The sequence below is a fragment of the Bombina bombina genome, chromosome 3 (assembly GCF_027579735.1).
Source record: "Bombina bombina isolate aBomBom1 chromosome 3, aBomBom1.pri, whole genome shotgun sequence".
NCBI lineage: Eukaryota > Metazoa > Chordata > Amphibia > Anura > Bombinatoridae > Bombina > Bombina bombina.
In genome coordinates, this window is record NC_069501.1 from 3,256,243 (window position 1) to 3,269,937 (window position 13,695).

The 13,695-nt window shown below is 38.6% G+C and overlaps 1 protein-coding gene across 1 annotated transcript in view; it reads right to left on the reverse strand.

Annotated features, from left to right (window-relative positions):
* The window catches only part of DNAJC12 (DnaJ heat shock protein family (Hsp40) member C12), a 116,289-nt gene extending 103,588 nt beyond the window's left edge, over positions 1-12,701 (reverse strand). The window contains exons 1-2 of the mRNA XM_053705115.1: positions 12,693-12,701; positions 12,351-12,429 (exon numbers count right to left, since the gene is read on the reverse strand). Of these exons, the coding sequence (XP_053561090.1) occupies positions 12,351-12,429; positions 12,693-12,701 (88 nt within the window). The remainder of the gene's footprint in view (positions 1-12,350; positions 12,430-12,692) is intronic.
* Positions 12,702-13,695: the final 994 nt, after the last annotated feature.

Below are 13,695 nucleotides of genomic sequence, written 5' to 3' on the forward strand. Positions count from 1 at the left end.
CCCACCCATGCCTCCCTCTCCTCCCATGACTCCTGGTCCCAAGTCACCAGGTACTGCTGAGCCGATGCAGTTGGGATTCACGCGTCTCTCCGTGGCGGAGAGGGCCTTTAGGAGGAGGGAGGGGCTCTGCCTCTATTGTGGGTTACAGGGCCACCTTTTGAAGTCTTGTCCTACACGGCCGGGAAACGCTCACACCTAAGGTCCTGTCTGGGACAGACCTTGGTGGTTTATCCTCGTCCCTGGAACCACTTAAGGAGAAACCTTTGGTCACGGTTGTCCTTTCCTGGGTGGACTCCTCCATAATCACCCAGGCTCTTGTTGACTCCGGTGCTGCGGGCTATTTCATTGACAGTGCTTTTGTATCAAAGCACTCCATTCTTGTTTTGCCTCGGTCCATTCCGCTTGCTATTGAGGCCATTGATGGCAGGCCCCTTCAGCCCGCACTCCTTACTCACTAAACTGCTCCATTATCCATGGCTGTTGGGGCTCTCCATTTTGAAACGCTCCAGTTCCAGGTGATAATCTCTCCACATTTTCCGGTTGTTCTGGGTTATCCTTGGCTCCAAAAGCACAATCCCAGTCTCGACTGGCACAGGTCCGAAATTTTGTCGTGGTCCCCGCAATGTATTTCCACTTGTCTTCGGAAATCAGTTAAAGTCTTGTGCACTTCTTCGGTATCTCAATTGCCAGAAGAGTACCGAGAGTTCCTAGACGTTTTTGACAAGGTGTGTGCCGGTACGTTGCCTCCTTACTGGTCTTACGATTGTGCCATAGACCTGACACCAGGAGCCATTCCTCCTCAGGGCCGGGTTTACCCTCTGTCTGTTGCAAAGAATTGTGCTATGGAGGAGTATGTTGCCGATGCTCTGTCGCGGGGGATCATCCGCAAATCCTGCTCTCCTGCAGGGGCTGGCTTCTTCTTTGTGAAGAAAAAGGGTTGCAAGTTAAGACCATGCATCGATTATAGGGGTCTTAATCGTCTTACCATTAAGAATGCTTACCCTATTCCGCTCATTACGGAACTCTATGACCGCCTCAAGGGAGCTATGGTCTTTACTAAACTTGATTTGAGAGGTGCGTACAATATCGTTAGGATCAAGGAGGGCCACGAATGGAAAACAGCGTTTAACACCAGGAGCGGGCATTATGAGTATCGTGTAATGCCCTTTGGCCTATGTAATGCTCCTGCTGTTTTCCAGGAATTTATTAATGATGTCCTACTAGATATGTTGCAACAGTGTGTTGTGGTGTACTTAGATGACATCCTCATACACTCACCCACACTTGAGGCTCATCGTTCTGATGTTACACAGGTTCTTCAGAGACTACGTGAGAACGCCTGTTTTGTAAACTCGAGAAATGTGAGTTCCATCAGACTCAAGTAACCTTCCTAGGTTATGTTATCTCCGTTGCAGGGTTCTCCATGGATCCTGACAAGTTACCTGCAGTGGCCTCGCCCAGTTGGTCTTCGGTTTATTCAACATTTTTTGGGGTTTGCCAATTACTATAGAAAGTTTATTAAAAACTTTTCTTCCTTGGTCAAACCTATCACAGACATGACCCGTAAAGAGAATGATCCACTCCATTGGTCACCTACTGCCATTAAGGCCTTTGATAGTCTTAAGACTGCCTTTGCTGCTGCTCCAGTTCTGGCTCATCCTAACCCTGTCCTGCCTTTCTTCTTGAGGTCGATGAGTCTGAGACTGGAGTAGGTGCCCTCTTGTCTCAACGTCCTACGCCTGACGGTTCCTTGCATCCGTGTGGTTTCTTCTCTAAGAAATTGTCTCCAGTGGAGGGCAATTATGAAATTGGCGAAAGGGAATTACTGGCCATAATTTTGGCACTCAAGGAATGGAGGTATCTTCTTGAGGGTACTAGCGTGCCAGTGCTCATTCTTACTGACCACAAGAATTTAAATTATCTATCTGAAACAAAACGTTTGACGCCCCGACAGGCCAGATGGGCGCTATTTTTGTCTCATTTAATTATGTGGTCTCCTACCTCCCTGGTAGTAAGAATGTTGGGGCTGATGCCCTCTCTAGACAATTTTCGCCTCTGTCCAAGGAGGAGTCTGTACCTACTCCTGTTATACCTCCTGACCATATTTTAGCTACCATATGTACTAATTTGACTTCTCCCTTGGGGGAGGAGATCCTGGCTGCACAAACCAATGCACCTCCTGAGAAACCTAGTGGTAAGTGTTTTGTTCCTGAGAATTTTCAAACTAAACTTTTGCACACTTACCACTATCCTTAAGCCGCAGGTCACCCAGGCAAGAACCAAATGAATTGGTCTGTCACTCAACAATTCTGGTGGTCAGGTCTTCATTCTGATGACCTCAGTTTGTGCACAAAATAAGACTCTTCCTGTGGGTCATCTTCAACCTATTGCTAATGGTGAGCGTCCTTGGACACATCTTTCCATGGACTTCATTGTCGAGCTCCCTGTTTCCAATGGCAATACTGTTATCCTTATGGTGGTTGACCATTTTTCTTAAATGTCACATTGCATTCCCTTGATGAAGTTGCCTACCGCTCAGGAGCTTGCTTTAATTTTTGCCAGGGAGGTCTTCCGTTTACATAGGTTACCCAAGGAGATAGTGTCAGACCGGGGTAGCCAGTTTGTCTCCAGATTTTGGCGTTCCTTTTGTGCTCAAATGGGGATCCAACTTTCCTTCTCCTCGGCATATCACCCTCAATCCAATGGGGCTGCGGAACGGTCTAATCAAGCTCTGGAACAGTTCCTCCGTTGCTATGTCTCAGATCACCACAATACTTGGTCTAAACTGTTAACTTGGGCAGAGTTTGCTCGTAATAGTGCTATTAATGCTTCCTCCAAGTTATCCCTGTTCATGGCGAATTATGGGCTTCAACCATCCTTGTTGCCCGATTCATTCATGTCTCAGGGTATTCCAGCTTTGGAAGAGAATCTCCGGCAACTCCGTTCCACATGGGTGCAGATTCAGGATTGCCTTCATCATTCTATTCAGTGCTAAAAGTTCCAGGCTGATCGTAGGCGTCTGCTTGCGCCTTCCTACCAGGTTGGTGAGAGAGTTTGGCTGTCCTCTCGCAACTTGAACCTTTGTGTGTCTTCCAAAAAACTGGCTCCCTGTTATGTTGGTCCTTTTTTAATACTCTAACGGGTCAATCCTGTGGTCTACGCTCTTGACCTTCCTCCTGCAATGCGCATCTCCAATGTTTTTCATGTCTCCCTCTTGAAACCATTGGTTTGTAATCGGTTTACCACTGCGTTGCCTCGTCCCCATCCTATCTTTGTTGACAACCATTAGGACTATGAGGTCAGCAGCATTACTGACTCTCGTATGTCCAGGGGCCGTGTACAGTATTTGGTTCACTGGAGGGGCTACGGTCCGGAGGAGCGTTCTTGGGTTCCCTCCTCTGATGTTCATGCTCCCACCCGCCTACGTGCCTTCCATGCCCATTTCCCCAATAAGCCTTTTGTCCTCCCGCGGGGGAGGAGTCATTGAGGGGAGGGTACTGTCAGGGTTTTTTACCTGTTTTGTTAGCCATATGCTGCTGGCAGCTATTTTACTCACCTCTCTTCCTGACTATGGTGCATTGTTGGGGGATGCTGTTCATTTCCTGCATTTCCTTTTATGGCCAGACTGGAGTGCATCATCTGTGTGAGACAGGATGCAGTCTCAGAATTGTGATGTCATCACTTATTATTTAAAGGGCCTCTGTTCAGTATGTTTTGCTTTTGCGTTGTCTCACACCTGCTTGTGAGAGTTCCTGTGTATTACCTGGCTGTCTGACTTCCTTCCTGGTTCCTGATCCCTGACTTGTTCCTGACTCTGCTGTTTTCCTTGTTCCTGATTCTGGCTCGTCTGACTATTCGCTTTGGCTCCTGACTCGGCTCGTCTGACTACCAGCTCTGGCTTTGACTCCTGGCTTGTTATTTGACTTTTTATTATTTTTTTATTATTAATAAAGGTGTGATGATTTTTGCACTTCTCGTCTCAGTCTGATTCCTGGCACCCTGACAAGCATTAATATACAGACCTCTGTACCTAAGGTATACTACATGGTTTTACATACAGTATGAAGATAAAGACTTCTGTACCTAAGGTATACTACATGGTTTTACATATGATATGAAGATAAAGACCTCTGTACCTAAGGTATACTACATGGTTTTACATACAGTATGAAGATAAAGACTTCTGTACCTAAGGTATACTACATAGTTTTACATATGGTATGAAGATAAAGATTTCTGTAACTAAGGTATACTACATGGTTTTACATATGGTATGAAGATAAAAACTTGCAGTACCTAAGGTATACTACATGGTTTTACATACGGTATGAAGATAAAGACCTCTGTACCTAAGGTATACTACATGGTTTTACATACAGTATAAAGATAAAGACTTGCAGTACTTAAGGTATACTACATGGTTTTACATACGGTATGAAGATATAGACTTCTGTACCTAATGTATACTACATGGTTTTACATACAGTATGAAGATAAAGACCTCTGTACCTAAGATATGCTACATGGTTTTACATATGGTATGAAGGTAAAGACCTGCAGCACCTAAGGTATACTACATGGTTTTACAGACGGTATGAAGATAAAGACCTCTGTACCTAAGGTATACTACATGGTTTTACATACGGTATGAAGATAAAGACCTGCAGCACATAAGGTATACTACATGGTGTTACATACGGTATGAAGATAAAGACCTCTGTAAATAATGTATACTACATGGTTTTACATACAGTACGAAGATAAAGACTTCTGTACCTAAGGTATACTACATGGTGTTACATACAGTATGAAGATAAAGACCTCTGTAAATAATGTATACTACATGGTTTTACATACGGTATGAAGATAAAGACTTGCAGCACCTAAAGTATACTACATCATGTTACATATGGTATGAAGTTAAAGACTTCTGTACCTAAGGTATACTACATGGTTTTACATATGGTATGAAGATAAAGACTTCTGTACCTAAGGTATACTACATGGTTTTACATACGGTATGAAGATAAAGACTTGCAGCACCTAAGGTATACAACATGGTTTTACATACGGTATGAAGATCAATACCTCTGCACCTAAGGTATACTATATGGTGTTACATACGGTATGAACATAAAGACCTGCAATACCTAAGGTATACTACATGGTGTTACATACGGTATGAAGATAAAGACCCCTGTACCTAAGGCATACTACATGGTTTTACATATGGTATGAAGATAAAGACTTCTGTACCAAAGGTATACTACATGGTTTTACATACGGTATGAAGGTAAAGACCTCTGTACCTAAGGTATACTACATGGTTTTACATACAGTATGAAGATAAAGACCTCTGTACCTAAGGTACACTACATGGTTTACGTATGGTATGAAGGTAAAGACCTCTGTACCTAAGGTATACTACATGGTTTTACATACGGTATGAAGATAAAGACTTGCAGCAGCATATGGTATGAAGATAAAGACTTCTGTACCTAAGGTATACTACATGGTTTTATATACGGTATGAAGATAAAGACCTCTGTACCTAAGGTATACTACATGGTTTTATATACGGTATGAAGATAAAGACATCTGTACCTAAGGTATACTAAATGGTGTTACATACGGTATAAAGATAAAGACCTCTGTACCTAAGGTATACTACATGGTTTTACATACGGTATGAAGATAAAGACTTCTGTACATAAGGTATACTACATGGTTTTAAATATTGTATGAAGATAAAGACTTCTGTACCTAAGGTATACTACACGGTTTTACAGACGGTATGAAGATAAAGACATCTGTACCTAAGGTATACTAAATGGTTTTACATACGGTATGAAGATAAAGACTTCTGTACCTAAGGTATACTACATAGTTTTACATATGGTATGAAGATAAAGATTTCTGTAACTAAGGTATACTACATGGTTTTACATATGGTATGAAGATAAAAACTTGCAGTACCTAAGGTAAACTACATGGTTTTACATACGGTATGAAGATAAAGACCTCTGTACCTAAGGTATACTACATGGTTTTACATACGGTATGAAGATAAAGACCTCTGTACCTAAGGTAAACTACATGGTTTTACATACGGTATGAAGATAAAGACCTCTGTACCTAAGGTATACTACATGGTTTTACATACGGTATAAAGATAAAGACTTGCAGGACTTAAGGTATACTACATGGTTTTACATACGGTATGAAGATAAAGACTTCTGTACCTAATGTATACTACATGGTTTTACATACAGTATGAAGATAAAGACCTCTGTACCTAAGGTATACTACATGGTTTTACATACGGTATGAAGATAAAGACTTGCAGCAGCATATGGTATGAAGATAAAGACTTCTGTACCTAAGGTATACTACATGGTTTTATATACGGTATGAAGATAAAGACCTCTGTACCTAAGGTATACTACATGGTTTTATATACGGTATGAAGATAAAGACCTCTGTACCTAAGGTATACTACATGGTTTTACATACGGTATGAAGATAAAGACCTCTGTACCTAAGGTATACTACATGGTTTTACATACAGTACGAAGAGAAAGACTTCTGTACTTAAGGTATACTACATGGTTTTACATACGGTATGAAGATAAAGACTTGCAGCACCTAAGGTATACTACATGTTTTACATATGGTATGAAGATAAAGACTTGCAGCACCTTAGGTATACAACATGGTGTTACATACGGTATAAAGATAAAGACCTCTGTACCTAAGGTATACTACATGGTTTTACATACGGTATGAAGATAAAGACTTCTGTACATAAGGTATACTACATGGTTTTAAATATTGTATGAAGATAAAGACTTCTGTACCTAAGGTATACTACACGGTTTTACAGACGGTATGAAGATAAAGACATCTGTACCTAAGGTATACTAAATGGTTTTACATACGGTATGAAGATAAAGACTTCTGTACCTAAGGTATACTACATAGTTTTACATATGGTATGAAGATAAAGATTTCTGTAACTAAGGTATGCTACATGGTTTTACATATGGTATGAAGATAAAAACTTGCAGTACCTAAGGTAAACTACATGGTTTTACATACGGTATGAAGATAAAGACCTCTGTACCTAAGGTATACTACATGGTTTTACATACGGTATGAAGATAAAGACCTCTGTACCTAAGGTAAACTACATGGTTTTACATACGGTATGAAGATAAAGACCTCTGTACCTAAGGTATACTACATGGTTTTACATACGGTATAAAGATAAAGACTTGCAGTACTTAAGGTATACTACATGGTTTTACATACGGTATGAAGATAAAGACTTCTGTACCTAATGTATACTACATGGTTTTACATACAGTATGAAGATAAAGACCTCTGTACCTAAGGTATACTACATGGTTTTACATATGGTATGAAGATAAAGAATTGCAGTACCTAAGGTATACTACATGGTTTTACAAACAGTATGAAGATAAAGACTTCTGTACCTAAGGTATACTACATAGTTTTACATATGGTATGAAGATAAAGATTTCTGTAAATAAGGTATACTACATGGTTTTACATATGGTATGAAGATAAAGACCTCTGTACCTAAGGTATACTACATGGTTTTACATATGGTATGAAGGTAAAGACCTGCAGCACCTAAGGTATACTACATGGTTTTACAGACGGTATGAAGATAAAGACCTCTGTACCTAAGGTATACTACATGGTTTTACATACAGTATGAAGATAAAGACCTCTGTACCTAAGGTATACTACATGGTTTTATGTACAGTATGAAGATAAAGACCTCAGTACCTAAGGTATACTACATGGTTTTACATACGGTATGAAGATAAAGACCTCTGTACCTAAGGTATACTACATGGTTTTACATACGGTATGAAGATAAAGACCTGCAGCACCTAAGGTATACTACATGGTTTTACATACGGTATGAAGATAAAGACCTGCAGCACATAAGGTATACTACATGGTTTTACATAAGGTATGAAGATAAAGACCTGTAGCGCCTAAGGTATACTACATGGTTTTACATACAGTATGAAGATAAAGACTTCTGTACCTAAGGTATACTACATGGTTTTACATATGGTATGAAGATATAGACTTCTGTTCCTAAGGTATACTACATGGTTTTACATATGGTATGAAGATATAGACTTCTGTACCTAAGGTATACTACATGGTTTTACATACGGTATGAAGATAAAGACCTCTGTACCAAAGGTGTACTACATGGTTTTACATACGGTATGAAGATAAAGACCTGCAGCACCTAAGGTATGCTACATGGTTTTACATACGGTATGAAGATAAAGACCTGCAGTACCTAAGGTATACTACATGGTTTTACATACGGTATGAAGATAAAGACTTCTGTACCTAAGGTATACTACATGGTTTTACATATGGTATGAAGATAAAGACCTCTGTACCTAAGGTATACTAAATGGTTTTACATATGGTATGAAGATAAAGACCTGTAGCGCCTAAGGTATACTACATGGTTTTACATACAGTATGAAGATAAAGACTTCTGTACCTAAGGTATACTACATGGTTTTACATATGGTATGAAGATATAGACTTCTGTACCTAAGGTATACTACATGGTTTTACATATGGTATGAAGATATAGACTTCTGTACCTAAGGTATACTACATGGTTTTACATACGGTATGAAGATAAAGACCTCTGTACCAAAGGTGTACTACATGGTTTTACATACGGTATGAAGATAAAGACCTGCAGCACCTAAGGTATGCTACATGGTTTTACATACGGTATGAAGATAAAGACCTGCAGTACCTAAGGTATACTACATGGTTTTACATACGGTATGAAGATAAAGACTTCTGTACCTAAGGTATACTACATGGTTTTACATATGGTATGAAGATAAAGACCTCTGTACCTAAGGTATACTAAATGGTTTTACATATGGTATGAAGATAAAGACTTGAAGTACCTAAGGTATACTACATGGTTTTACATACGGTATGAAGATAAAGACTTCTGTACCTAAGGTATACTACATGGTTTTGCATACGGTATGAAGATAAAGACTTCTGTACCTAAGGTATACTACATGGTTTTACATATGGTATGAAGATAAAGACTTGCAGCACCTAAGGTATACTACATGGTTTTACATACGGTATGAAGATAAAGACTTGCAGCACCTAAGGTATACAACATGGTTTTACATACGGTATGAAGATCAATACCTCTGTACCTAAGGTATACAACATGGTTTTACATACGGTATGAAGATAAAGACCTGCAGTACCTAAGGTATACTACATGGTTTTACACAAGGTATGAAGATAAAGACCTCTGTACATAAGGTATACTACCTGGTTTTACATATGGTATGAAGATAAAGACTTGAAGCACCTAAGGTATACTACATGGTGTTACATATGGTATGAAGTTAAAGACTTCTGTACCTAAGGTATACTACATGGTTTTACATATGGTATGAAGATAAAGACTTCTGTACCTAAGGTATACTACATGGTGTTACATACGGTATGAAGATAAAGACTTCTGTACCTAAGGTATACTACATGGTTTTACATACAGTACGAAGATAAAGACTTCTGTACCTAAGGTATACTACATGGTGTTACATACAGTATGAAGATAAAGACCTCTGTAAATAATGTATACTACATGGTTTTACATACGGTATGAAGATAAAGACTTGCAGCACCTAAAGTATACTACATGGTGTTACATATGGTATGAAGTTAAAGACTTCTGTACCAAAGGTATACTACATGGTTTTACATATGGTATGAAGATAAAGACTTCTGTACCTAAGGTATACTACATGGTTTTGCATACTGTATGAAGATAAAGACCTCTGTACCTAAGGTATACTACATGGTTTTACATATTGTATGAAGATAAAGACTTCTGTACCTAAGGTATACTACATGATTTTACATACGGTATGAAGATAAAGACTTGCAGCACCTAAGGTATACTTCATGGTTTTACATACGGTATGAAGATAAAGACCTCTGTACCTAAGTTATACTTCATGGTTTTACATACGGTATGAAGATAAAGACTTGCAGCACCTAAGGTATACAACATGGTTTTACATACGGTATGAAGATCAATACCTCTGCACCTAAGGTATACTATATGGTGTTACATACGGTATGAACATAAAGACCTGCAATACCTAAGGTATACTACATGGTGTTACATATGGTATGAAGATAAAGACCCCTGTACCTAAGGCATACTACATGGTTTTACATATGGTATGAAGATAAAGACTTCTGTACCAAAGGTATACTACATGGTTTTACATACAGTATGAAGATAAAGACCTCTGTACCTAAGGTATACTACATGGTTTTACATACGGTATGAAGATAAAGACTTGCAGCAGCATATGGTATGAAGATAAAGACTTCTGTACCTAAGGTATACTACATGGTTTTATATACGGTATGAAGATAAAGACCTCTGTACCTAAGGTATACTACATGGTTTTACATACGGTATGAAGATAAAGACCTCTGTACCTAAGGTATACTACATGGTTTTACATACAGTACGAAGAGAAAGACTTCTGTACCTAAGGTATACTACATGGTTTTACATACAGTATGAAGATAAAGACTTGCAGCACCTAAGGTATACTACATGTTTTACATATGGTATGAAGATAAAGACTTGCAGCACCTTAGGTATACAACATGGTGTTACATACGGTATAAAGATAAAGACCTCTGTACCTAAGGTATACTACATGGTTTTACATACGGTATGAAGATAAAGACTTCTGTACATAAGGTATACTACATGGTTTTACATATTGTATGAAGATAAAGACTTCTGTACCTAAGGCAACTACATGGTTTTACAGACGGTATGAAGATAAAGACATCTGTACCTAAGGTATACTAAATGGTTTTACATACGGTATGAAGATAAAGACTTCTGTACCTAAGGTATACTACATGGTTTTACATATGGTATGAAGCTAAAGACTTGCAGCACCTTAGGTATACTACATGGTGTTACATACAGTATGAAGATAAAGACCTCTGTACCTAAGGTATACTACATGGTTTTACATACGGTATGAAGATAAAGACTTGCAGCACCTAAGGTATACTACATGGTTTCACATACGGTATGAAAGTAAAGACTTGCAGCACCTAAGGTATACTTCATGGTTTCACATATGGTATGAAGATAAAGACCTCTGTACCTAAGGTATACTACATGGTTTTACATACGGTATGAAGATAAAGACCTCTGTACCTAAGGTATACTACATGGTTTTACATACGGTATGTAGTAAAAGACCTCTGTACCTAAGGTATACTACATGGTTTTACATACAGTATGAAGTAAAAGACCTCTGTACCTAAGGTATACTACATGGTTTTACATACGGTATGAAAATAAAGACTTCTGTACCTAAGGTATACTACATGGTTTTACATACGGTATGAAAATAAAGACTTCTGTACCTAAGCTATACTACATGGTTTTACATACGGTATGAAGATAAAGACCCCTGTACCTAAGGTATACTACATGGTTTTACATATGGTATGAAGATAAAGACCTCTGTACCTAAGGTATACTACATGGTTTTACATACGGTATGAAGATAAAGACTTGCAGTACCTAAGGTATACTACATGGTTTTACATACGGTATGAAGATAAAGACTTCTGTACCTAAGGTATACTACATGGTTTTACATACGGTATGAAGATAAAGACTTCTGTACCTAAGGTATACTACATGGTTTTACATACAGTATGAAGATAAAGACCTCTGTACCTAAGATATACTACATGGTTTTACATACGGTATGAAGATAAAGACTTCTGCACCTTAGGTATACTACATGGTTTTACATACGGTATGAAGATAAAGACCTGCAGCACCTTAGGTATACTACATGGTTTTACATATGATATGAAAGTAAAGACCTCTGTACCTGGATTGTTGCTATCCCCCAGTAAGTTGGGGATTTTATTCATTACAATTTTCTGCATTTTTAGTTCTTTTCAGTGAAAAAAAAACACTTTAACTAGAAGCTTCAATATGTTATTTTAGCGTTTTGATATAATTTGTCCCTTAATAATCTCATTCCCATCTGATGTTGCAAAAGGTGTCTGCTTATGGTCTTAACCCCAGTAAAATGTGCTTTTCTGTTCTGATAACATCATGTTTCATAAGGCAGTTTCTGGATTCCATGGTCATGTTTAGTTTTGTAACCTCTCTCCCTCTGCATATGGTGCTATATACTAGAATGTTGCAAACATCATCAAACACATATAGTTACCTGCATGTTCATTTCCCGGGTGTTTATCTGGATGGCATTCAAGGGCTCTGACTTTATATTCTGCAATAATTTGTTCTACCTGAAGGAAACACAAATTATAGCTGGTGATATGTACATACAATAGGTTATTTAAGGGTACATCAAGAAATTGAAAGGAAAAGTACTCGCACTAGTTATAGTGTAATATAGGAATTAATGGGAAAAAGTTATCATTCTGGTGCTACCCCTCCATATATGATAACTAGAAAAAGAGATAAAGGGAATCTCAGTGGGGTATTATTAAATATTAAAATATCAAACTTTAATGGTATAATTAAAATGTAGACATCTATTATCATTTACCTTAACCATAAATTATAACTGTGTCTCATCATCCCCCTGTTTCCTGGCCGATAACAGCTACCTCGGCTTCAGGTGACAGGGATAATGGACAACAAAAATTAAAACAAGAAATAGTGCACTCAGTGTGACACTATTCAACACAAACGCGTTTCGGCTCTTGTATCAGCCTTTCTCAATGTGTAGTGACAAGCCGAGGCCCGCGTGCCGCCTCTTAATATAACACAACCATTGTTGATAACATCCAATCACATCACGTAATATTGAACCACCCCTTAGCTCACCAATAACAGTCAAATACCTGTCATATCATGAGGGCGTGTATTTGCCAACTAATCCTATTGGCTGGGGGGCCGAGTATGTCAATAATGTTTAGTATTAGCAAATCCAGGAAAGAGCCACAGCACCTCAGTTATGCATCAAGTGTTGTTTATTGGTGAGACATCACAGCATACAGCAACAACGTTTCGGTCAACAATAGACCTTAATCATGATAACATGATTAAGGTCTATTGTTGACTGAAACATTGTTGCTGTATGCTGTGATGTCTCACCAATAAACAACACTTGATGCATAACTGAGGTGCTGTGGCTCTTTCCTGTATTTGCTATTACTTTTGAGGATCTGTGCAGGATCCTTTCTGCGTGCACCTGGAGTGTGGACTGTGAGTGCTGGGCTATACTGTTTGGTTAATAATGTTTAGTATATCTATAAGCTATAACTAGTGACCTGTATTATGATATAGATATCTAACAACTAATATCAGTTCCTACTCCTTCAATAGAGAGAGATCAAATATTCTATAATGAATACTGTTATGTTTGCGCACTTCCGGATCTCATTATATTAATATCTTCGTAAGATGTGTGATACCTCGTCTTTGCTTATTCTATGTGTTCACGAGCCTGATGCTTGGCAAATATGCATATGTCATTTCTATGACAGTGTCCATCTGTGATGTATGGATATAGAGCGTCCCACTCATAGGGTGAATGGACAGACCCA